General features: G+C 46.7%; 1 protein-coding gene and 1 pseudogene across 1 annotated transcript; both read left to right on the forward strand.

Annotated features, from left to right (window-relative positions):
- The first annotated feature begins 4,115 nt into the window (after positions 1 to 4,115).
- Positions 4,116 to 4,955, forward strand: LOC133282265 (olfactory receptor 8I2-like; annotated as a pseudogene).
- Positions 4,956 to 17,304: 12,349 nt separating this feature from the next.
- Positions 17,305 to 18,240, forward strand: LOC133282266 (olfactory receptor 5AP2-like). The gene has a single exon (XM_061478307.1). It carries the CDS (start codon positions 17,305 to 17,307, stop codon positions 18,238 to 18,240), a length of 936 nt encoding a protein of 311 aa, XP_061334291.1.
- Positions 18,241 to 27,256: the final 9,016 nt, after the last annotated feature.

The following is a 27,256-nucleotide window of genomic DNA, read 5'->3' on the forward strand; positions in this document are numbered from 1 at the left end:
ATATCACAGTATCACAGTATCACAGTATGTTAGAGATTGGAAGGGACCTCAAAAGATCATCTAGTCCAATCCCCCTGCCGGAGCAGGAACACCTAGATAATGTTACACAGGAATGCGTCCAGGCGGGTTTTGAATGTCTCCAGGGAAGGAGACTCCACAACCTCCCTGGGCAGCCTGTTCCAGTGTTCCGTCACCCCCACTGAGAAGAAGTTTCTTCTCAAGTTTAAGTGGAACCTCTTGTGTTCCAGTTTGTACCCATTACCCCTTGTCCTATCATTGTTTGCCACTGAGTAGAGCCTGGCTCCGTCCTCGTGACACTCCCCCTTTATATATTTATAGACACTTATAAGGTCACCCCTCAGTCTCCTCTTCTCCAAACTATAGAGACCCAGCTCCCTCAGTCTTTCCTCATAAGGGAGATGCTCCACTCCCCTAATCATCTTCGTTGCCCTGCGCTGGACTCTCTCCAGCAGCTCCCTGTCCTTCTTGAACTGAGGGGCCCAGAACTGGACACAATACTCCAGATGCGGTCTCACCAGGGCAGAGTAGAGGGGAAGGAGGACCTCTCTCGACCTACTAACCACCCCCCTTCTAATACACCCCAGGATGCCATTGGCCTTCTTAGCCACAAGGGCACAGTGTTGGCTCATGGTCATCCTGTTGTCCACTAGGACCCCCAGGTCCCTCTCCCCTACACTGCTCTCTAACAGGTCGTTCCCCAACCTATACTGGAACCTGGGGTTGTTCCTGCCCAGATGCAGGACTCTACACTTTCCCTTGTTATATTTCATCAAGTTACTCCCTGCCCAACTCTCCAGCCTGTCCAGGTCTCGCTGGATGGCAGCACAGCCTTCTGGCGTGTCAGCCACTCCTCCCAGCTTAGTGTCATCAGCAAACTTGCTGATAGTACACTCAATTCCCTCTTCTAAATCATTGATGAATATATTAAATAATACCGGTCCCAGTACTGACCCTTGAGGCACTCCACTAGTTACAGGCCTCCAACTAGACTCAGCCCCATAGACTACAACTCTCTGGCTTCTCTCCTTCAGCCAGTTCGCAGTCCACCTCACGACCTGATCATCCAGTCCACACTTCCTCGTTTTAGCCGTGAGGATGCTGTGGGAGACTGTGTCAAATGCTTTGCTGAGGTCAAGGTAGACCACATCCACCGCTCTGCCATCATCCATCCACCGTGTTATTTCCTCATAAAAGGCGAAGAGATTGGTCAAACATGATATCTGAGCCTCTGCTCTGCTGTGAATTTAAGTAGGGGTGTAAAGAGCAAGAATGCTGGTAAAGAGGAAGGATTTGGGGTCTTCCTCTCCCCTGAACACCCAAGGTGCTGCTGGCATGGGTATCCTCATGAGCCCGATGGAGCAAGTACAATACCCAGCTGTCTGCATCTGGGACTTCAAGCTGCATTATTCACCCTGCACAATCGCATCCAGGTATTCTCAGTGCCTCTTTTTGCCTTCATGTAGTTCTTTTCAATAATCTTTGAATTATATATTTTTCTTCTTTCCAGAATTTGATTGAGGGTTATTTCTCCCTCTGCTATACTGATTTTCCCACTTCACAAGCCTTGGTTTTAGCCCAGTACCCAATGGGGAAGAAAGACATTCAAAACCACTCAGAAATCATTTTCTACCCTTCTCCAGTGCATCTCCTGGACTGTCAGTCTGGTTCCTTCCAGCAGAAAAACAGGTTGACATTGAAAACATCTAAAGCCATCTACATTCTTCTCTTTCTTGCTTCCCCACATTTTCATACCTCGGTTTTCTCTTCTATCTGCTCCATCCTTTGTCTTTTCTAAATGTCTGGGACAAGGTTATCATTTAATATTTCTACTAAGGGTTTTATCATGTCTCTTCATCTAGGAGAAATATTCGGGACACACGGGCACTCCGAATTCTTCAGATGAAGACTGGGAAATCTGACTTCATCCTGATATATCCTCAAAGCAGCCACGTTTTGAGCCAATGCTTTTGACAAAACTGGTGTACTATCACTAGTGAAGTGTATGGAAATGAATGCATCTGATGGAAAGGACTCCCCATGACCAGCGCAAACCATCCACACAGAGGTTGCTTTGTTGTGTTTGTTTTCAGCTCCCTTCCATGCAATATTAGATGAACCCTGTGGATGTAAAGGGCTTCCTCAGGGAAACACTGAAAGGAAGAGTTGTGTGATAGATGGGTAAATACAAAGCAAAGTGTCCTGGGCCTGTCTTCCTGGGTAGGTCTCTGCAGGAGAACTGGTCTTGGAGGTGCTGATGCGGCCAGAAGGAGTCTGGGGAGAGAGGACTTGAGAGGTTGTTTTGCTGATCAAGTCAAACTAATTATCCGATGGAGGAGGGTCCTTTGGGAGAACAGTTTGCACAAGACAAGCCTCTGAGGTAATGCCTCCTGTGAGATAAAACCCCTCCACCAGCCAGCCTGGAGCATCCTGCTCCCAGGCATTTCTCCTTCAACTCATCGCATGGTCTCCAGGAGGAGCTGCAGGCACTGCATCCACCACCACCTTCCTCTTTAACCAAGCAGGTACAAAAGGGTTTGATGGGTGGTGGGTCCAGTTTGACCCTGGTCATGCTGCCTCTCACATGCTTGATGGCATGTTGAATTTCACTCTTCTTCAGGGACTGTATTGATAGGGCAAGGGGTGATGGGTTTAAACTGAAACAGGGAAATTCAGGTTGGAGATAAGGAAGAAATTCTTCCCTGTGAGGGTGCTGAGTCACTGGCACAGGGTGCCCAGCGAAGCTGTGGCTGCCCCATCCCTGGCAGTGTTCAAGGCCAGGTTGGACACAGGGGCTTGGAGCAAGCTGCTCTAGTGGAAGGTGTGCCTGCCCGTGTCAGGGTTTGGAGCTGGGTGAGCTTTAAGGTCCCTTCAACCCAAACCCTTCTATGATAGACCATAGTGTAAATAAAAGTGCCCTAGTATGCCTAATAGGTTTGCTTCAAAAACACCAACCTTCGTGACCCCATCTACAACTGATTTAGTGATATTTTAGCATGAGAATATCCAAGCTAAAGCCTTAAAAGTTTGGTTTATATATGGTATATTTTGTATTTTACACCCTTAGGTGTATATTTGGGTTGGTCATAGGAAGCTCACTGCAATCCCAGCAAAGCTCTATTAGAGCCAACACCACTGTATTCCTTTAACCTTATGCAGTGTGGGGCTTCTTGGGAGGAGGTTGGGATTGGATGAGTTTTAAGGTCCCTTCAACCCAAAGCATTCTATGATAGCCTGAGGAGTGAATAAACGTGTGTTAGTATGGGGTTGCTTTGCTTCAAAAACCCATGTTCCTCACCCCATCTACAACAGATTTAGGGGTATTTTAGCACTGATGTAGCCATTCATAGATTGATATTCCATCAAGTAATTCATCTGCAGAGGAATTGCATGGCAGAGATGAGAATATCCAAGCTAAAGCCTTAAAATTTTGCTTTATATATGATATATTTTACACCCTTAGGTGCATATTTGGATTGGTCATAGGAAGCTCACTGCAATCACAGCAAGGCTCTGCTGGAGCCAAGACCACTGCTTTCCCTTAACCTTATGCAGGGTGGGAGTTCTTCAAAAGCAGATAAACTTAGAACCTAAAGCAAATTTCAAGTACATGGCTTTGTGTTATGATGAAAACAATGCAGCACAAGTAATGAAGCTACAGAAGAGAATTGATCCATTCCGAAAAATACAAAAAAGAGTGAAAAAAATCCTGAAAATTCCCAGAAATCAGTGAAGAAAATACAAAATCTTTTCTGTGTTCCACATTTTGAGATGTATTTATTTGATTTTATTGTATTACATTTGTATAGACATGATGTTTCTCAGTGTTTCATTAGTAATGTGAATATCAATCATTGTAGAATTATTCTCCTAATTTCCTGTTGTGTAATGAGCTCCTTCACCTCTTTGACTTCAGATCTTGAGCTACAGACAGAAATACACCATTACAAATGCACCATTTTTCATTGCATTTACTTTATGGTTTATATTCCAACTAAACTTCCACATTATTTCTCACTTAGGGATGCATTTCACCGATTGCTTTCATTTCAATCCAAATCCATCAACTTGTTGAAATGACGGATACAGGAAACCTCACGGTTCTCTCCAGCTTCATCCTCTTGGGTTTCTCTGATGCCCCAGAGCTACAAACCACCATCTTTATGGTATTCTTATATCTGTATGTTTTAATGGTGCTGGGGAACCTGACAATGATCCTGCTGATCAACACTGACCCCCACCTCCACATCCCCATGTACTTCTTCCTGACCCACTTATCTTGCATGGATTTTTGCCTTTCCTCCGCTATCACCCCAAAAGCTCTGGAGACCTTCCTGCTGGGGAGAAGCCACATCTCCTTTTGGGGTTGCTTTGCTCAGATGTATATTTTCGTGGCTCTGGCTGTCTGTGAGGGCTTCCTGCTTGGGGTAATGGCTTACGACCGATACATGGCTGTATGCAAGCCTCTGCTCTACACCACTACTATGACCAGGGCGCGTTGCTATGGCATGATGGTGCTGGTGTACGCCATCGGGTTCCTCACCTCCCTGGTGCACATCACGCTGGCGGGGAGGTTGTCCTTCTGTCAGGCCAGGAGCATCAACCACTTCTTCTGTGAGCTGCCCACCCTCCTGCAGCTCTCCTGCTCAGACACAAGCACAAATTAGATCTTCCAGGTATACAACGCTGTGTTTAATGCCATGGGCCCTCTCCTGATGATCCTGGTTTCCTACACCTACATCCTCCACACCGTCTTGCAGATCCCTTTGGCCACGAGGAGGCTGAAGGTCTTCTCTACTTGCACCTCCCACTTGGCTGCCATCATCATCTTCTACGCACCCGCGATCCTCACCTATGTCCAGCCTCATGAGGCATCCTCATGGGATCAGGCAAAGCTGGTGTCGGTGTGTTACTGCATCCTCACCCCAACCCTCAACCCCCTCATCTACAGCCTGAGGAACAAGGAGGTGAAGGGGGCTCTGAAGAGGCTGTGGGAGCGAAAGCTGCTGCCACATCTATGCAGGGTTTGAAAGCACATTTGGAGCTCTTCAGTACTGTGGAGGTAAGGAAGGAATATGTGGAATCTGTGATTATGGAATTGAGCATTACTAGCCATTATTGGTCATTATAGCTCACTACTGGTCATTATTGCAGCAAGTGCAGTGTATGGAGAACCAGCACAACGAATGGTTCTCTTCAAGTAGCCTCAGGTTGTTTTAAGCGAGGCCTGAGCCTTCAGTAATCCGTCCAAATAAATATCAGGTATTTAATAACAGGCCTGAGACAGCACCATGGTGTTTTGTGTCTAAATTGTGCTAAATGAAAGTAGAGCCCACAAAAAGGAGGCCCAGGCTTGAGGTAAGGCACTGACCACTGTCTCCATTGCCTGATTTATAAGCATTTCCTCAATGATGAACTGGTGGAAGGTCAAGAGGATTTGATACAGCTGTGGTGTCCCCAACACAAGGAGGACATGGAGCTTCTAGAGCAAGTCCAGAGATGCAACAAGGATGCTCAGGAGCTGGAGCACCTCCCATATGGGGCCAGGCTGAGAACACTGGGGCTGTGCAGCCTGGAGAAGAGAAGCTGCTTAGAGTCCACAGAGCAGCTTCCAGTGCCTGAATGGGACTACAAGAAACCTGAACGAGGGCTTTGGCCAAGGGCCTGTAGGGACAGGCCAAGGGGAATGGCTTGAACCTGCCCGAGGGGAGACTGCGATGAGCTCTTAGGCAGAAGCTCTTCCCTGGGAGGGTGCTGAGGCGCTGGCACAGGGTGCCCAGAGAAGCTGTGGCTGCCCCATCCCTGGCAGTGTTCAAGGCCAGGTTGGACACAGGGGCTTGGAGCAAGCTGCTCCAGTGAAAGGTGTCCCTGCCTGTGGCAGAGGTTGGAGCTGGAGGAGCTTTAAGTTCCCTTCCAACACAAACCAGGCTGGGATTCTGTGAAATAAAGCTGTGACAGTCTGTTGGTCAACAAAGCCTTTGTGCTAAATGGGGACGCGTCATATCTGAGCCTCTGCTCTGCTGAGAATTTAAGTAGGGGTGTAAAGAGCCTGAGTGCAGATGAGAGGGAGGATCAGGGGTCTTCCTCTCCCCTGAACACCCAAGGTGCTGCTTGCCTGGCTATCTTGACGAAGCTGATGGAGCAAGTGTTATACTCAGTTGTCCGCTTCTGGGACTTCAAGCTGCATTATTCACCCTGCACAAGCACACCCAGGTATTCTCAGTGCCTCTTTCCGGATTCATGTAGTTCTTTTCAATAATCTTTGAATTATATTATTCTTCTTTTCTAAATTAGGTTGAGGGTTATTTCTCCCTCTGTTATATTGATTTTCCCACTTCACAAGCCTTCGGTTTAGCCCAGTACCCAATGGGGAAGAAAGACATTCAAAACCAGACAGAAATCCTTTTCTTCCCTCCTCCAGTGCATCTCCTGGACTGTCAGTCTGGTGCCTTCCAGCAGAAAAACAGGTTGACATTGAAGACATCTAAAGCCATCTACATTCTTCTCTTTCTTGCTTCCCCACATTTTCATAGCTTGGTTTTCTCTTCTATCTGCCCCATCCTTTGTGTTTTCTAAATGTCTGGGACAAGGTTATCATTCAATATTTCCACACAGAGGATGCTTTGTTGTGTTTGTTTTCAGCTCCCTTCAATGCAATATTAGATGATCCCTGTGGATGTAAAGGGCTTCCTCAGGGAAACACGGAAAGGAAGAGGTATGTGATAGATGGGTAAATACAAAGCAAAGTGTCCTGGGCCTGTCTTCCTGGGTAGGTCTCTGCAGGAGAACTGGTCTTGGAGCTGTTGATGCAGCCAGAAGGAGTTTGGGGAACAAATGGTTTTCTTCAAACAGGGTCAGGTGATTTTAAACGTGGACTGAGTCTTCAATAATTCGTCCAAATAAGTATCAGGTATTTAAGAGCAGGACTGAGACAGCACCATGGTGTTTTGTGTTTAAATTGTGCTAAATGAAAGTAGTTCCCACAAGAAGGAGGCTCAGCCTTGAGGTAAGGCAGTGACCACTGTCTCCATTTCCTGGTTCATAACTGTTCATCCCAAACAAGCTTGAAGACCTGAGGGAAGGACCAAAGGTTCAATACAGCTCTGGTATCCCCTGCAGTTCTGATACAGTTTTGGTGTCTATAGAATCCTAGAATCATAAAATAGTTAGGGTTGGAATGGACCTTAAGATCATCCAGTTCCAACCCCCTGCCATGGGCAGGGACACCTTACGCTAAATCATATCACCCAAGGCTTTGTCCAACCTGGTCTTGAACACTGCCAGGGATGGAGCATTCACAGCTTCCTTGGGCAACCCATTCCAGTGCCTCACTACCCTCACAGTGAAGAACTTCTTCCTTAGATCCAATCTAAACTTCCCCCGTTTCAGTTTTAACCTGTTACCCCTTGTCCTGTCACTACAGTCCCCAATGAAGAGTCCCTCCCCAGCATCCCTATAGGCCCCCTTCAGATACTGAAAGTCTGCTCTGAGGTCTCCACGCAGCTTCTCTTCTCCAGGTTTAACAGCCACAACTTTCTCAGCCTGTCTTCATACAGGAGGTCCTCCAGCCTCTGAACATCCTCGTGGCCTCCTCTGGACTTGTTCCAACAGTTCCATGTCATTTTTATGTTGAGGACACGAGAACTGCACACAATGCTCCAGGTCAAGTCTCACAAGAGCCCATCCCTGGCGGTTTTCAAGGCCAGGATGGACACAGGGGCTTGGAGCAAACTGCTCTAGTGGAAGGGGTCCCTGCCCATGGCAGGGGTTGGAAGTTGAGAGCTTTTAGGTCCCTTCCAACATAAACCAGTCTGGGATTATATGATACCTGATATGAGCATCCAATACATTTATCCCGTGTAAGTGAGCTGGAGCAGTGCTAAGGACTTGTAAGAAGCACACATAGGTTAGCATGTGGCCAGAAGTGTGTCCCAACTAAAATCTTCCTGGGTCCTTAGATGTTTTCCTTTCTGGATGCTCAGTACCAGGTCTGTGCTTTGTGGATTTGACCATGTCACATCCCCTTCTGTATGTCATCACATTATTGAGGAGGAAGATGCTCTAAATGAAACAGTAGATGGAGGATTTTTAACATTTAATCCAAACACACCATTTCTGTTTAATGAACTGTACAATTGCTGGAAGAACATGTACTTGTATAATGACAAAATGAATAAATTTGTGGTATAAATAAGTACCTTTGGAAACCGTGGTCTTCTGCATCATGCATCATGCAAACAGCACAAACAGCTCTTCATGAGAGGCAAGACCCTCTGGTGTCCAAGCTAGGGACAAGGCAAGCTCTAATAGAAACTAAGTGTTATAAACATCTCCCCCTCCTTGTCTGTGTCTGTCTCCAGGTCTGTATTTGCTACATAAAGAGCTTATTGCTAAAGGTCTCTAACAGGTTGCAGTTGGTTATTTCTGCTTTGCAGAGCATGAAGTTCTGCAGCATTCCTCAGTGGTACCTTCTCAGTTAACAGGTTGTGTTGGGGAAGAGTTGGGTGGGAGGAAATATCACTTACAGCAGCCCCACAACAAGAAAATAGGGGAAAAAAAACATACTTCTCCCTAAAGTCATTACATTCAATCACACTAAAATCCTTGGCAATAGGGGAAAATCCTACTCTCAGCTGCTACTTCTCCTAAACCAGATATGAGATAAAGCCCACAGCAAGAAGGTTAGAAATAGGTGGCCTTTAAGCTCCTTCCAACGCACACAGTGCTGTGAAACCTCTTTGGCTGAGCTGGATGTTTGCAGTGGTAGGAAGGAAGGTGCAGGATGACAGACACAGCTCTGCTGCCTCCAGGCTGGGATGTTCTGGTCACACAGCAATTTAGCATCTTCCCAATGCTCAATCACAGCACGTACTATGCTCATCCTCTGGCAGCTCAGTGGCTCTGCTTCTCCTCCCGTTTCCTTACTTTGCACGCCACATCCTTCTGGAAGCAAATGGGATTTTATGCATTTCCTTGCATTAGCCCAAAGTAAAGTGATGTATTTTGGATGTACCTCCTCAAAACCCTTCATCCCCCTTTGAACTTACCTCTGGATGAATCACTGCTTGAATCAGTGCAACTTCTAAAGTTAAACTGAAGAGGGAAATTCCTCATGGGCTTATTTTTGCCACCTCCTATGATATCACATCTATTTTCCCCAAAAGAAAAACCCAAGAGATGACAAGAGAATATTTATCAGAGACCTATATTGAGGGGATGCTTAACATCACTGAGTCTCTGCAGAGTTTAAAGCATGGTTAGAATGTGCTGTACCTGCTCCTGTAAAGACATTCAGTTCCTTCCTCCTCCAGACAGCTGACACAAAACGAGTTAAAAAGGGAAAGAGGAGGAGTTCTATCAACCAGCTGGGACCGGGTTGGTCAATGAGCAGCTCACAATGAGGTTATTTGCTGTTGCTTTTTTAAGGGCATCTTTAACATCTTTGTTCCTCAAGCTGTAGATCAGAGGGCTGAGCATAGGGACAAGGAGGGTGTAAAACACAGCGGTGACTTTCTCTGTCTCCAGGGAGTACTTGGAAGCTGATTGCATGTGGCTGAGCCCAGCAGGGACATAGAACAAGGTAACGGTCAGGAGGTGGGAGGCACAAGTAGAGAAGGCTTTGTGCCTTCCTTCAGCAGACCTAATCCTCAGGATGGACAAGAGGATGTATACATAGGAGGTGATGATGAGGACCAGCACAGACATGGAAATGCTCCCATGAAGAATTACAAGCAAAAGCTCATTGAGGTGGCTGTTGGAGCAAGAGAGCTTCAGAAAGGGTTAGTGTCACAGAAGTAATGGTTGATGGTGTTTGGACTGCAGAAAGGCAACAGCAGCAAGCAACAGGTTTGGATTAGGGAGTTCCAATTCCCCCCCCTCCCATGTATGACGCAGCCACCAGCTGAACACAGACCGTGTAGAGCAGTGGGTTGTAGATGGCTACATAGCGGTCATAAGCCATCACAGCCAGCAAGAGCACCTCTGTGGTCACAAACATGAGGAAGAAGAAATGCTGCAGGAATCAGGCAGGGTAAGAGATGGTTTTGTTTTCCACCAAGAAGCAGCTTTGGAGCAAAGACAGAGGAGTAGCAAAGATCGAGAACAGAGAGATTGCAGAGGAAGAAGTACATGGGGGTGTGCAGCCAGGGGCTTGTCTTGATCAGTGCCATCAGCCCAAGGTTGCCCATGAGAGTGATGAGATAAATCATGACGAAGATTACAAAGAGAGGAGTCTGCATCTTGGGCTCGCTTGTAAGGCCGAGGAGGATGAAGTGGGTCTCTGCGGTGTGGTTGCCTTCAGCCCTGTTACTGTATTGCATGGCAGCATCCCTGTGGGAAGGAGGAAAGATGGAGTGAAATAGGGAAGAGCAATGCCATGTGGCTTGCATGTACTTTGTTAGGCTGGGCTTTAAAACAATAAAGATTTGATAGTTGAGGCAACATCTAACTGTGGTTCTTGGTGAATCTTCACAGGCAGAGAAACACATACAAAAGCCCTTCAGAAATCTCTTAATCATGAGGCTAAATCAGACCTTTTCTTTTAAAAACCCAAACCCGTTCTTTGAAAACTGGAGAAGAGGTGAAGAACTTGCAAACTTGTCATCACATTTCATTAGGGAGGCAGAAAAAGGGACTGTGCATTCCATTTGCTCCATGAGAAAGACTGAAAACATCTGAGTGTGATGCCCCAGGAGCCCTGAATCCATCACCCCAGCTCTGATACAGCATTGCTGGATCCCCAGCTGCCCACAACAACTCATTGAGTGAGATACTCGAGTCTCAGGTTTTCCTGGCAGCGTGGGGCAGAAAGTCCTGTCCTAGACAGCAAAAATAGGCTGAGCTGGCACATTGCTGTCAGTAGAATCGTAGAACAGTTAAGGTTGGAAAGGACCTTAAGATCATCCAGTTCCAACCCCCCTGCCATGGGCAGAGACACCTCACACTAAACCGTGTCACCCAAGGCTCTGTCCAACCTGGCCTTGAACACTGCCAGGGATGGAGCATTCACAACCTCCCTGGGCAACCCATTCCAGTGCCTCACCACCCTAACAGTAAAGAACTTCTTCCTTAGATCCAACCTAAACTTCCCCTATTTAAATTTTAACCCATTCCCCTTTGTCCTATCACTACTAGCAGTTTTGGTCAGGTTCCAGCACAGAGAGAACTATTCCCCTCAGTGTGGCAGATGAGTCTAACAGAGAGTCAGTGCACTTAACTTCTGTTATCTCCTCCAGCTCAGGTATTAAAAGGCTTTAAACTAGATGTGTTGGGGGAGGGGAGCATCATTCCATTCCAACACACCCAGTCAGTTGCCAGAACCTATAATAAATGCCTGGAGCAATGTAGAGATATCCCAGCCGCTCCAGCCAATGAGCCGGCTTCAGTTGGAACTCGGCTCAGATGCCTCTATACAAACACCCGTAGCACGGGGAACAAACAAGAGGAATTAGAGATGCGGTCACGTCTACAGGGGTATGATATAATAGGCATCACAGAAACATGGTGGGATGGCTCCTATGACTGCAGTGTTGGAATGGAAGGTTACAGGCTCTTTAGGAAGGACAGGCCTGGCAGGCGGGGAGGGGGGGTTGCCCTTTATGTTAGGGATAGGCTGGAGAGTATGGAACTCTGTCTGGGGACAGGTGAGCAGTCCACAGAGAGTTTGTGGGTCAGGGTTAAAGGGAATACAGCTATGGGAGACATTACTGTGGGCATCTGTTACAGACCTCAGGAAGCTCTCGGGAGAACTGGCTACACAGGATTTGGAGAAGGCTGAGGTTCTGAATGACTTCTTTGCCTCGGTCTTCACTGGCAAAGGCTCTGACCACACCACCCAAGTCTTGGAAGGCAGATGCAGGGACTGTGAGAATGAAGACCTTGCGCCCACTGTAGGAGAGGAACTGGTTCGAGACCATCTTAAAAATCTGAACGTGCATAAGTCTATGGGTCCTGATGAGATCCACCCGCGGGTCCTGAAGGAGCTGGAGAATGAAGTTGCGAAGCCACTGGCCACCATATTTGAGAAATCATGGCAGTCAGGTGAAGTTCCCATGACTGGAAAAAGGGAAATATAACCCCCATTTTCAAGAAGGGGTAAATGGATGACCCGGGGAATTACAGACCAGTCAGTCTCACCTCTGTGCCTGGCAACATCTTGGAGCAGGTTCTCCTGGAAGGCATGCTAAGGCACATGAAAATCAACAAGGTGCTTGGTGACATCCAGCATGTCTTCGCTGAGGGGAAATCCTGCCTGACCAATGTGGTGGCCTTCTATGATGGGGCTACAGAACTGATGGACAGGGGTAGAGCAGTTGATGGCATCTACCTGGACTTGTGCAAAGCATTCGACACTGTCCCACACGCCATCCTTGTCTCTAAATTGGAGAGACATCAATTTGATGGATGGAGCACTCGGTGGATAAAGAACTGGCTGGATGGCTGCACGCAAAGAGTTGTGGTCAATGGCTCAATGTCCGGCTGGAGACCAGTAACGAGTGGGGTCCCTCAGAGATCGGTGTTGGGACTGGTCTTGTTTAACATCTTCGTCACTGACACAGACGGTGGGATTGAGTGCACCCTCAGCAAGTTTGCCGATGACACCAAGCTGTGTGGTTCGGTTGATTCCCTGGAGGGAAGGAATGCATTCCAGAGGGACCTCGACACGCTTGTGAGGTGGGCTGATGACAACCCCATGAGGTTTAACCATACCAAGTGCAAGGTCTTACACTTGGGTGGGAGCAACCCCAGGCACAGCTACAGGTTGGGCAGAGAAGAGATTCAAAGCAGCCCTGTGGAGAAGGACTTGGGGGTGCTGGTCAATAAGAAAATGAACATGAGCTGGCAGTGTCCCAGAAACCAACCGTATGCTGGGCTGCATTAAAAGGAGCGTGACCAGCAGGTCGAAGGAGGTGATCCTGCCCCTCTACTCTGCTCCTGTGAGACCTCACCTGGAGCATTGTGTGCAGTTCTGCTGTCCTCAACATAAAAAGGACATGGAACTGCTGGAACAAGTCCAGAGAAGGGCCACAAGGATGATCAGGGGCTGGAGCACCTCCTGTATGAAGACAGGCTGAGGAAATTGGAGCTGTTCAGCCTGGGGAAGAGAAGGCTGCGTGGAGACCTCATAGCAGCCTTCCAGTATCTGAAGGGGGCCTATAGGTATGCTGGGGAGGGACTCTTCATTAGGGACTGTAGTGACAGGACAAGGGGTAATGGGTTAAAACTGAAACAGGAGAAGTTTAGGTTGGATCTAAGGAGGAAATTCTTTCCTGTGAGGGTGGTGAGGCACTGGAATGGGTTGCCCAGGGAGGTTGTGAATGCTCCATCCCTGGCAGTGTTCAAGGCCAGGTTGGACGAGGCCTTGGGTGATATGATTCAGCATTAGGTGTCCGTGTCCACAGCAGGGGGGTTGGAACTAGATGATCTTAAGGTCCTTTCCAACCCTAACGATTCTATGATTCTATGATTTTATGATTCTATTATTTCCATGGTTTTCCCCACTCAAGGTCAGGAAGGCATTGGCAGGCTGCTCCTCACAACTCTGAGACTAAGAAATGAACTGGACATCATGTTCTGTAGGTAATAGAATGCTTCTGGCTTTATTTGAGGGGATTTCTTAGAATCCCAGACTGGTTTGGCTTGGAAGAGAGCTTAAAGCTCCTCCAGCTCCAGCACCTTCCACTGGAGCAGCTTGCTCCAAGCCCCTGTGTCCAACCTGCCCTTGAACACTGTCAAGGATGGGGCAGCCACAGCTTCTCTGGGCACCCTATGCCAGCACCTCAGCACCCTCCCAGGGAAGAGCTTCTGCTTAAGAGCTCATCTCAGTCTCCCCTCTGACAGATTAAAGCCTTCATGGGGATTATGGGGAACCTCCTTCTACAGCCAAACATGAAAGGAAAGTGCATGTCACACGGATTCCCACCAGAGATCATCCAGATCCCCTGGCAGTGCACACTGGGAGCAAACCCCCCCAGTCTGGGCATCATTTTGGCTTCCAATTCTTTCCAGAGCCACATGCTCCCCTTTCCCTCTCTCTCCAGCAGTAAAACCATTCACAGGAGCAGCAGGACATGGTGAGATGTTGCAGATGAGCAACCTCCATCCTCCTCCTGCTGTCAGCTCTGCCACACTCACCTCCTCATCTCCCTGCTCGATACCAGCCCTGCAGCCACAGCAGGAGATGGATGGGGCCGAGCCTGCTCCACAGGGCATGGGATATGTGTATGGATGTGTATGGATGTGTATGGATGTGTATGGATGTGTATGGATGTGTATGGATGTGGTGGACATAGGGGGGTGTGCATGGATATGGTCCCTCCTTGCTTTGCATCAGTCCTGGTCCCAAATGCTCTCACTGCTCACACTGCCCTCGTGGCCACCCTGCAGGACATGGGAGGCAGAGGCTCTCCTCTCCGCTATGATGGACATAAGAAGGATTTAAGCACTGATCCCAAAGAATTGAAAGCTGAGTCCCAGTTTGGATCCAGCTGCATGCAGAGCAGGGATGGATTTCAGCCCTTGCCCTGTGCCTCCATCACCAGGGCACCTCCAGGGGCAGAAGCCAGCAGCATCCCTATGAGAATGTCTCCCATTTCCTGCAGAGTGCCAGCATCCTTCATCCTGCCCCATGGTGAGCAGTGAGGTGCTGGAGTTTGCAGTTTGAAAGAATGCAGGTTTTAAGTCTTAATGCAGGTTTTAAACTATCACCTGGAGATGCTGACAGTTTTGGAAGATATTTTTGACAGGCTAGCAAGGAGCCAGGTAATAATGTTAAGTGTAGATCAGAAAAGACCAAGACATAGGGGAAAAAAATAGCCACTACGGGCAATAAAAGAGTGTAGATAAATCAGATTGTCTGTGGTCTTGTTGCACAAACAAGTCGCAGGAAGAAAGCAAGACTTGGAAATGATTCCAAACCAAGCCTGCAAGCCTAAGGAAGAGGCTGGGGAAACCAAAGTGCTTGGTAAAAGTGAAGCTCTGGTGTCCTCTGTCACAAAACCAGCAGATAAACATCGTCCCAAAGATACTTCCAAACCAAAGTGTTGCCAGCCTACTGAAGACTGAAAGTCTAATGTTATAGTTGGTAAAGGAAAAGGCACTAAGGAAAAGATAACAACACTTGAATGTAAGGATCAATTTGTTACTCTACTTTTCATCACTGAAAAACTACCTCCTAATTTGCTCATGTAGGGACATGTTCTGGATGGAAAATGACTGTCAGAGCAGTGAGCTCTGGCTGGGCTGTCAGGTGCAGAGGGTGATGGGTTCTACTGTGCAGGAGCCTGGGGTCTGCCACAGGGGTTTGTCTCCTTTATCTGTCTAAACAGAACCAAAGGAAAACACCCTGGTGCAGGGAGCATCTCACAGTACCTGAGCAAGAGAAGCAGGGCAGGAACAGAGACATGGACCAAGTTCAACCACAGCTCCAAAGCATCAGGAAAGCTGGTGATGAGGAGGCAGATTCAAGACCAAGCCAAGTCAGGTCGAGTCAATCCCTTGTTCAGGATCAGGTGAAAAAATTGCTAGAAAGATAGATGAGAAATCCTAGGTGACCACCAAAAGATTGCATAGGTGTGCTGAACTCCTACTGAACTGGAAACCAGAACTCCTCTAGTAAAGCTCAGTCTGCCTGTTCTGAGCTTAAATAGAGATGGGGAACAACAGGAAGAGGGTGGGGATGGAGCCCAGCTGAGGCTGGTGAGGGGGATAAAGGCCTATTAGTTCAGCCTGGGACAATTCTTCCCTGCCTCAAAATGCCTGTTTTTCATCTTTGAATACTGTGGAAGTCCAGAGGCACCCGCTCAGCTGTTGGACATCCAAGCACTACATGTGGGTAACCCCATTTGGGCTGGAAAACTGGGTTCACCCTCCACAGAAGAGCATCAGCAGCTCCAGAGATGGAGTCGCTTGTTCTTCATGTCCCTTTTGAGAACTGTATGCAAGATCTGGAATGTCTCTAAACCCATTTTCATTGTGTCAGTATGTTCAGACCAAAACATTTGCATGGTCCACAAGTGTGTAGGAAGCATCCTCTGAGCTGCCTGTAACTGCTGCTGTGCAGCTGTGCTCAGGCACGGCTCATACACTCCACATCTCTCAGATTCCCAAGCACCACAATGCATTTCAGAGGTGATTTCACACCCTTTGCTTTTCCTTCTTTTTGTTTTTCTCTGCAAAACATGAGCAACCCTGGAGGCTTCCTCCCAGGAGAGCACATGCAACTGTATTTACAGCCTAAGCACCACAAGCTGGGCTCTTGGTGTCTGGCAGGAGCTCCCCTCTCTTCACATCAGGTGCTTAACAGAGCTGATGCTGGCACGTAGATGTTCTCTGCTGCGTTGGGGATAAATCCTTGGCTCCCATCACTTGGTGGCAGAGGGAAGGCACAAGAGGTAACACCAACAGAAAGCAGAGCCTCGCCTGCACTGAGGCAGTGGGCTTGTGTCTGCATGTTCTTGCATCCTCTTTGGTAAAGCTGTGTCAGAAAACAGCCTTACCAATGTGGGTTTTCTTTATAAGAAGAGGGAGTAATGTCTGATGCAGGTTGTGTTTCCTTTGCATAGGCAGCTAGAGCAGATGCACTAATTTGTTCAAGTGTTAAATGAGGAGGAATCTTACTTTGTTATAAAGAAATAAAATTTTCAGATTGCCACCAGAATATAATCACTAACAAATCAGAATTTGGAATCAGCGCGTTTTAAATATCAACTCTGCTTTTAAGGAAGCAAATTAATGCCCATGGGTTTAGGATGATTTATTGTCCATTTAACCAATGTTAATGTTATCTGTTGTTAATGATCTCAAATAGTTTGATAAATGCGATTTGGTGACATGAATGATAATTAGAAGTCAAGGCAATATACCTAGAGGACATTAATGTGTAAAATGGGATTTCACTGGGACTGGGACTCTCCAGGTTTACATTCACTGCTATGAGGTCCCTGTGAGGTGTCTTCCAGCACAAATTGCTGCCAAACCGAAAGTGAATAAAGATCTGATTCTTTCAGCATACCTGAAAACACACGTGTTTGAATAAATCCATAGTTTTAGGTATCCCAGCAACAAGTGCCATTTGTTGCTTCTACGTGCTCCCTGTCCTATTGAAAGTACCACAAGTGAAAAACATATATATATAATGTGGGATAGAAAATACAGTAAACTATATTAATTCCACCAAAACGTCAAAGTTAAACTAGTGACTGACTGTAGTTAGATCCACTCCTGAATATCTCTGTTTAATCAGTATGATGTTCTAATTCCTTTTGTCTCAGCAGGTAACACCTGGTCATGGGAGGAAATCACACACAGACTGAATTCATCCTGTTGGGAATTACAGACAACCCATATGCACAGACCCCACTTTTTGTCTTGTTTCTATTGATTTACATTGTCACTTTGGTGGGGAACATTGCGATCACCATCTTGGTTCGGGTGTCTCCCAGCCTCCACACCCCCATGTACTTCTTCCTCACCCATTTTGCCTTCACTGACATCTGCTATTCCACAGTCATCTCCCCCAGGATGCTGGCAGACCTGTTATCAGAGGACAAAACCATTTCTTTCACTGGCTGCATGATGCAGTTCCTCACCTTTGCTGTCTTTGCTGCTATTGAGAGTCACCTCCTGGCCATGATGGCCTATGATCGGCACGTTGCTATCTGCCAGCCCCTGTTTTATGTGACCATCATCTCCAGCCGCGTCTGCTGGCAACTGACAGCATCATCCTACCTATTTGCCTTCCTCAGTGCCATCATCTACACATGGTGCACGTTTGGAGGTTCCTTCTGCGGTCCTAACCGCATTGACCACTTTTTTTGCGACGTAGTCACTGTGCTAAAGCTCGTGTGCTCTGACACGCACAGCAATGAGATGGTCATCTTTGCTTTATTCACTGTCAATGCAGTGTTTGCAAGTGTGATCATTTTGCTCTCCTACATGTCTATCATCCGCACCGTGCTGAGGATGTGCTCAGCACAGAGCAGGGCCAGAGCCTTCCACACCTGTGCCTCCCATTTGATGGCTGTTTCCATGTACTTTGGGACAGGATTCTTCATGTACCTACAACCTCCTTCTAGCCACAGGAGCCTGGATAAGGTGGCCTCCATCTTCTATGCTGTGCTCATCCCCATGCTCAACCCCTTCATCTACAGCCTGAGGAACAGGGAGGTGATGGGGTCTCTGGTGAAATGCAGGAGGAGCTTTTTCAGCCACTGGCAACACTGAAGCGTTCTGTCATCCAGGACATGAACAGTTCATCTCAAGTGAGAAAGCCTATGGGGCACTAAAACAAAGGGATTTTTCCCAATAATCCCCATGATTTGATGTAGATTCTTCCACAATTCCTGCACAAAACTCAATTACAGTTTTTAATGAGATATAGATCCCCAGAATCACATCTTCCTTCCTTGGAAGGAAACTAAAAGGAGAGGAACCTCAAACTTCAATCCATTTCATAGTCAGCAGCCTGTAGGAAGAAATTACCCTCAATTATCCCAGGCCTCTTTCCCTCACAGGAAACACCAATCAGCTTTGCTCAGTTATAACTTTTTTCACTGATAAAGATGTCTTCTTCTTGCAAGATTCTTGACCTTGTCCCTCAGCTCCAATAAAATTCCTCCCTCTTACCTGTGAGCTCTTTATTAAAGCTGCTGGGATGGGAGGGAAGAGGAAGTGTAGTTTTACATTTGCTTGTTGAAAAAGAGTCAGAGAAAAGGTTTCAGAAGATTCATTGCATTTGTTTGTGCCTTTCAAGGAGCAGAAGCTGGTGGGAATCAAGATCTCAAGCTGCGCCTTTGAATGTTAAAGGGAATCCCTCCCCAGGCTGCAGCTTCATAGGAGATTTCATTTAAAGGAAAAAGTTATAGACAATATAATTCATAATGGAGGATGATGAACTGTGCTGAGACCACCCAGTGTTAGGGACATTTTGGGCACATCAGGACCTCCTCCCATTCATTGTAAGTGGTGTTTTACATTCATCTGAAATAACCTTTTACCTAAATGGTGAGAGAAATGGAATTCCACTTGGAGATAAGCACCCATATCAGCTGTCCATACCCTGCTCATGCTCAAGCACACCAGGAAAACCAAATTGTCTATTTCATATAAGAATTAAGTTTGTAGGAAGCTTCCACAAATGAAAGAACAAAGAATTGATGGTAACTGAGAGCTGTCTGGGTCTCAATAAAGCCAAAACACACTGATGGGGAGAATATCTTTCCTTTAGCTGTTGTGAGTGAGAATTAACTTCTATTGGGAAGGTATATGGATGGTGAACAGAATTTTTATGTGCTCAGAAAAACAACAGAATGAAAGCATAAACTGTCATAGGTGTGGGGGCAACGTGGCTTTGACCTGCAGTCAATGAAGGAGCCAGAATCTGTATCATTAAATGCTAAAGGGCTTGGCACCTTGGATATCAGAGGGCTTCCTTCAAAATCTTCACCATATCTTGTCTTCTTCCATTTTGTTGGATATTTTGGCTTACACTATACATATAGAATCATAGAGCCACAGAAAGCCCAGGCTGGGCCTCAAAAGATCATCTGGTCTGAGCTTCTGTAGAAACAGGAGTCTAGATGAGCGGTGTCCTGTGTAGGGCTCATCGCTGCTTGATGAATTAGCCCACTCTGGTGTCCTTATTTCCTCTTGTGTTTAAGAAAGTTTCCATTTCAGAGACAACTGAAATGCTCAAACATTTACCCAGACTGGATGATACTTCACTAATAGAGCTCTAGATTGCCATAGTCTTGTGTGGAGGAAACTGCTCAGTGATCTGGCAATAGAAACCTCAGTTTAAGATGCCGGGGAGGCAGCATGGTGAATTCCAGCAACACAAGAAACAGGCTTGAGGTTTTGGAAATACATTTCATACTGAGAGCATCATTGTACGAATTCTGTTTCACTCTTTGCAGAGAAGGGATCTATAAAATGCAGCCACCCCTGGCTCTAGAAACAAACTTCCCACATCAAATACATGACGGGGGTCCTCTCCATGAAAAGTTCTGATACCTCAAATAGCAAGCACCATTTTGGTAGGAAGAGCTGGACATGGGTCCCTTTGTCCTGTGCTTCAGGTGCTGTTAGATCAGCCTAAATGTTTTGGAGAAGAATATTGGTTTTTCTGGAGATGATTCAAAACCTGGCCTCTATTGACATGAACATTAAAGATGATATTCATATGACAGCCTTGTTAACCTAACAATTACTTAGCAATTCTCATCTTTAGATACCATATAGTCCCTTCAGATCATCCAGTCCCAATCCCCTGCCACGAGCAGGGTCACCTTCCACTAGAGCAGCTTGCTCCAAGCCCCTGTGTCCAACCTGCCCTTGAACACTGCCAGGGATGGAGCATTTACCACTGCTTTGGGTAAACAGAAGTCATGAAGTAACGTGTGTCTGTTCCTGAGCTGTCCCAGTTATTTCTGGGACATCATCGATGATGTCACGATGATGTCCGCACCACACAGACATAATTCCATAGTCCTAGACCATTATCCCAGTGAAACATTCACATGATCATGGGTAAGTGGATCAGATTGGATGAGCCATGTCAGGAAGCATAAAGGCATCTGGGACTGACTTCAGTTGCCTGAACATTGATTATTAACATGGTGGAAATGCCCCTGAGTCTGCTTCTGAGCTTTCAGATGTTGCTCCAGAATGACCCAACCCTTCTGAAGGTTGCAGGATGTACATGTCCAGTGCATGGCAATGTCCTGGGCACTTCAGGACAGAGCAAATGACACCACATTTCTATATAAGGGAGACCAAACCTGAACTGGGGCATTTCACTGCATCTGCCTCCTTCCCTTCAACTTAAATGATAGTTTTCCCCACCACTTCTAGGAAAACATGCAAAGAAAGTGGTTTCTTAGTCCTTCAATTATCTTATATGCTTACCCCCTATATGAAGTTTTAGTCCAACTGAAAGGAAAACTAAAATACCTCTTTTAAGAGTGTTGGGAGGAGGGATTAGGAGATCTGAAGTTTTGTGTCTCCATCTGTGCTCAGTGAAGGTGTGTTTCTGTATCTCTAGTATTTGTTCAGATAAAAAGAGCAGTTTCAAGAGTTCAAGTTGGAAGACACACAGAGTGTCCTCCCCTCACTGTGTTTCCATCCCCATCACAGGCTGGGGTCAGGCTGCATGAACTGGGCTCCTTTTAGACTCATTGAATCAACCAGGTTGGAAAAGCCCTTCAAGCTCATCCAGTCAAACCCTTACAACAGCACTACCAAGGCCACCACTAACCCATGGCACTGAGGGCCTTGTCTATAGGGTTTGTAAACACTTGCAGGGCCGGTGTCTGCAGCCCTGCCCTGGACAGCCTGTTCCAATGCCTGAGCACCCTCTGGGGAAGGAATTGTTCCTCAGCTCCATCTAAACCTGCCCTGGTGCATCTTGAGGCCATTTCCTCTTGTCCTGTCTTTTGGATTAAAACAAACTGAAAATAGATTTGAGGGGGCAACTGATGCAGTTTAACCTCCGGGAGGCCTTCAGATCCTGACTGGAATTAGTTTAATCCAGAGAAAGCTATTCTGAGATGCATATACATGTCCTTCTGATGTTCAGACCTGCTCTGGACCACATCCATCCTCACCAGCTGTCCTAGGATGTGATAAAACATCCTTTTATTCCCAACCAGCCTAGAAGGGACCTGACTATCTCATAACTAGACAATGAATTTTAGATGTTGAGTCGGGTGACCCATGCTTATTCTCCAATCCCAAATTCATAATGGTAGGAAAATCACATTTATGAAAGCCAGGAAGACATGGAGGATAGATGTAGTGGACTTCAACTTGCCTCAATTTAACAGTTTAAGAACATTTTTAGCAGGTAAAGAACTAAAGAGAGACACAAATAAATCCATCCCAAGACAAGTAATAACAAGAACTTCAATGTATGAAGTGTCCTTGAGGAGGCCCAAAAGTGAAGAGAAATGCAATGAGCTTCCCCAGCTCCCTTTATTAGGGGTCAAAAGCAGGAAGGGACAAAGCAACCCATTAGCAAGAACCACATTATCTGCACATGTCATGAAGACAGGGATGTGTCTTTAAAGAGAGAGTAGGAGCAAGCTTGTATGGGCACAGAAAGCCCTCCAGCAGGCCCGAGATCCAGGCTTTCACAATACAAGCACTCACAGCTATTTCCATCACAAGTGATGCTGCTCACTTTGCCAAAGCAAGAAGTGGTCCCTGGGGACCAACCACCCTTCCAGGAGTCATCAGCTTTAACAAGACCTTCTGGGGTTTACCAAGGAAGTTTCCTCATCGCCACAAAAGCTTCTCAGAAAACTTGGATGTGACTTCCCTCATTCTTCATAACAAGCCATCAGAGATTAATTAGCTGGGGATAACAAGAAAGAAACTTTCTTCTTTGTTAACAGCAAAGTTCACTTCTACAGCTGCCTTGCTTGACAGGGATGGCTCATGCCCAAAGCCAAGGAGTTGGAGGGTCAGTTTGTTGGCATATTTGTGTATTAAGGACAATTTCATGGGCCTGGATCATAGAATCCAACCTGGTTTGTGTTGAAAGGGCCCTTAAAGCTCCTCCAGCTCCAACCCCTGCCACGGGCAGGGACCCCTTCCACTGGAGCAGCTTGCTCCAAGCCCCTGTGTCCAACCTGGCCTTGAACACTGCCAGGGATGGGGCAACCACAGCTTCTCTGGGCACCCTGTGCCAGCGCCTCAGCACCCTCCCAGGGAAGAGCTTCTGCCTAAGAGCTAAACTCAGTCTCCCCTCATGCAGGTTAAAGCCATTCCCCTTGGCCTGTCCCTGCAGGCGCCTGTCCCTGCTGGCACCTGTCCTAAGCCCCTCTCCATGTTTCCTGAAACCCCTTTAGGCACAGGTTTATGGGGAAAAATTCCTTTCTTATGGCTCTAAAAAGAGCAAACCAACACTAGTAGCTTCTAGGCAATAATTTCGTATCCATCCATGCAGAATAGAAACCCCTCATCAGGAATTTAATATCTGCTATTAGCAACCTTTATAAAAGCAAACACACAGCCAGAACGCTGCCAACATTCATTTTGCTTTCCTATTCTGTCCAGGAAGTGATTTATGCATGCTGAGCTTTGAGGCTCTACTGCATTAGACATTATTGACCAACAGAAATGATTGAGGACAGGTTGGATGGGGCTTGCAGCAACCTGCTCTACTGGAAGTTGTTTCTGCCTGTGGCAGGGGGCTGGAACTGGGTGAGCTTTAAGCTCCCTTTCAACCCAAACCATTCCATGGTTGTATGAAAAGCTGCTTTCACCTCCTCACTTTTGAGTGGGGTTCCTGAAGGACCCCAACACATCAGCACAGTGAGCTGATGTTTCCCATTAGACTTAAACTGACTCTTCAGGCTATGGCCTTCTGTCTGCTCTGAACACAGTCCACATTGTAGCTGTGTCTGCCCAGCACCCTTCACTACAAGTGGAGAGAACCATCTACTTTTTCCAGAAGAAATCCCTGATATGGATGTTTAAAATAGATCCAAGCTGAATCAAAGCCCCCAGATGCATCCTTGTCTCCATAAGGGGAACCTTCTGTGCCTAATTCAGATGTGAAAGCCTACAGTTAGATAAGATGACTCCTTGGACCAATGTGACTCAACCCCCAAACCCTGGAATGAGAAATCATGAGTAAGCTGCAGCTGGGATGGAAAATAACCTTTGCCTGGATGGAGAGACATAAGGAAAAGAAGAAATGATAGGGTAGCTGCGGACAACAATGAGAGTCTTTGAGCCATGAAATAGGTTGGACATGTCTGGATACAACATATGGCCAGAAGCATGGAGCATCTGTGTCGTCAGCACCAGATGGCATCCAAGGAAAAGACAAGCCTGCTCAGACAGTGCCTTGAAAGGCTGTTCCCGAACCAAGTTGTGTGACTGCTTATCACAGGGAATGAAGTTACACTCTGTTTCGAGGTCAGCATGGTGGCAGCTTTCCATGGAGCAGGCCCATCCAGGAAAGCAAGACACCCAGATAAATCCTATGGAAGAAATAAGTACATTTCCTATGAGGAAATAAGGAGATGGGCACACGAAGCTGAGAGCTGGTCTTCATAAGGTTCCCCACCACCATGCTGATGGAGATGAGTAAAACAGTCCCAAAGAGCAGCTTCTACACGTTGGGGAAGCCCAAGAGGACAAACATGGTCACACTCAAGTGGTTTCCTCCAGCCACTCTCTTGGCAGCAGGAGACAACATGGGAAGAGGTTAAATCACTACTCCCAGCTCACAGGTACACACAGTGCATGAGGTTAATGCAGTATTTGGGGTTTCCTTTAGGACTCCACCCAATTCCTGGGAGATAAAACCATGATGGTTGAAGGTCCTAAATAATATACTGAAAAATAATACCTTGATAAAATAATAGGCAATAGTTCCTATATGGAAAAAAATAATCTTAAACCTTAAAACCTAAAGCTATGGCTGGCCTGTTATTGAAAGAACTGGTCCTGCAAAAGATAAGTGTCTTCTCATGAGCATCCAAATTCTTTTTAACAAGGAGGCTTGTTTGGGATGATTTCTTTGCTGTCTGTGGGAGTTGTTCTTATTTAAGGACAAGTAAATACAATAATATCATGCCTTAATCTGCCACAAGAATTAGTGTTGCATTAAATAGATAAGAAATCAAATTGGAGTGATTTTCTGACTCTGTAGTGATGTTTGAGTCAATTATAGTGAGACCAGAATCCCTGAATGCAATTCCACGTACTTGTAGCTTCAAGGGAAAAACCACCCCCTTCTCATCTGAATTATTCTTCCATATATTTCTTCCTCTGTGCTTCCTTCTATTTAAAGAACACGTATGTATGTATAGATGTACACGAGATGACTGCTGTTCATGTTAACCTGAAGTATGCAGACCTTAAAAAGATGAGGGGATGACCTTAAAATAACTATATTGCCTGATGAGAAATGAGCATTCCTCCTCCTTCCCCTCCCACTCCCCTCTTTCCATCAGCCCCTTTTCAAGCAAGATGACCATTTCTTCAGCACAATTCATCTTCTCCCTCCACCCTTCCCAAAGCAGCTTTTACTTCCCCATTCCCCAGCCTGTGCTCAGACGTTTATTGCACATTGATGGCTCATTTCAACTCAGTGGACACCACAAGAGCCTTGTCCCTCTCTGATAAGGTCCCCCCAGCCTGTCTTAGTGCTTAGAGCAAGTCCTCCTCATAGGCAGGACTCAGCATTTTCTCTTTTTGAAGTCTGTCTGATTCCACCTGCCCATTTTGGACCTAAAACTGGCCCACAGCTTCTCTGGGCACCCTGTGGCAGGGCCTCAGCACCCTCCCAGGGAAGAGCTTCTGCCTAAGAGCTCATCTCAAGCCACCAACATCTCTTTCCAAGCCATCAATACCGGTAAAGGCAGACACAGAGATGAACTCACCAGTACTTGAAGAAAATCTCCTTGCTTCTTCCACCAGGAAAGAAAATAAAGATAACATGGCCAACAGTTTTAAAGGGAGTAAAACCAAAGTGAAATTCACCTTTTCATTTCTACATAGAATCATAGAATCGTTAGGGTTGGAAAGGACCTTAAGATCATCTAGTTCCAACCCCCCTGCCGTTGGCAGGGACACCTTACGCTAAATCATATCACCCAATGCCTCATCCAACCTGGCCTTGAACACTGCCAGGGATGGAGCATTCACAACCTCCCTGGGCAACCCATTCCAGTGCCTCACCACCCTCACAGGAAAGAATTTCCTTCTTATATCCAACCTAAACTTCCCCTGTTCAAGTTTTAACCCATTACCCCTTGTAATGAAGGGAAGTAGCTCAGTTTCCAGCTACCCTGGAGAGGAAAGCTTGGTACTCCGTGTTCCTGGTTCTTCTTATACATCTAGATACTACACACTGGAGAGGAATCACATCCTCAGTGTAAAATCCACACATTCAAAACCCAAGCCTTGCAATCCTTTCCAATCAAAACGGAAAAAACATGTTCCCCTCGTTTCATGACATTTTTACCTTACCAGCTAAGGGAGCCATACCAGACATCTCCAAAGAGGACAGCACTCACCCTCTATTAGACGTGACATACAGTACAAGCCAAACATGAAAATTTCTCCTTATCTATTTATGAGCCAAGGTCCCATTACAGCTGATGAGACTGTCCAATGCAATCAGCAGAGCTCATTCAGATCTCTTCAGCTGGAGCAATGGAGGTGTCTGCCTTGCAGTGAGAGGCATGAACCCCACCAAATCTCCCTCAACACTAAAGGGAAATGATGGACCCAGTAAACACATAGAGGTGACATGGTGCATTCAAATGTAAGGAGATAAGTGCTTGAGGACATTTGAAGTGATTCCTAAATCCAATCACAAAGTACCCAAAGGAGGGGAGGTAGCTCCTACCCAGCATTTGCTCAGCTGACTTTAAACCAGATTTAACTACAATGAAAGCAGCTCCACCTGCGAGTGGGGAGCTAAAGCCATTAGGAGCTCCTCAGCAGGAATGCCAGAAGCCAGGCACCTCATTGCCTGCTCATCATGACCCAGCAGGAAGATGCATTGCAATGCTGGCTGCTGCTTCTGCTTCCTAGAACATCATGTGGTGTTTGCTCTGCTCTCCTGGTCAGATGATAACCCCATTGAAGGCAGTGGCAGCCCTTAGACACAGCAAACCACTGGTTTCCTTAAACACACACAGCAAGGAGCAAAAAGATTTGGGGTTTGATATCAGCAGCTCCAATGTGAAGCCACAATGAGCAGAGCGATAGGGTTGTAGCCACAGACTTGTGTTTTCAAGACACTAAGAGCTCATGTTCCTATTTAAACACTTGGTGATGTTGAAGGAGAGAGCAGCTGGACATAAAGTCATTGAATATTGTTGCAGAAGGCACCAGAGAGACCTTATTGTGGCCTTTGAATCCCTTAAGAGGGGCTACAAGAAATCTGGAGAGGGGCTTTGGACAAGGGCTTTTAGGGAGAGGCCAAGGGGAATGGCTTTAACCTGCCTGAGGGGAGACTGAGATGAGCTCTTAGGCAGAAGCTCTTCCCTGGGAAGGTGCTGAGGCGCTGGCACAGGGTGCCCAGAGAAGCTGTGGCTGCCCCATCCCTGGCAGTGTTCAAGGCCAGGTTGGACACAGGGGCTTGGAGCAAGCTGCTCCAGTGGAAGGTGTCCCTGCCTGTGGCAGGGGTTGGAGCTGGAGGAGCTTTAAGGTCCCTTTCGAACCCAAACCATTCAATGCTTCTATGATTTCAGGGACAGATAAAAGATTAATGCAA

Source organism: Pezoporus flaviventris, unplaced genomic scaffold (assembly GCF_033815535.1).
Source record: "Pezoporus flaviventris isolate CSIRO_AGI_PZ_B2104156 unplaced genomic scaffold, CSIRO_AGI_Pfla_v1 ptg000116l, whole genome shotgun sequence".
Lineage (NCBI taxonomy): Eukaryota > Metazoa > Chordata > Aves > Psittaciformes > Psittacidae > Pezoporus > Pezoporus flaviventris.

What these genes read in the sequence shown, in the direction of transcription:
- LOC133282266 (XM_061478307.1), top strand. Translation starts at nt 17,305, where the DNA reads ATGGGAGGAAATCACACACAGACTGAATTCATCCTGTTGGGAATTACA.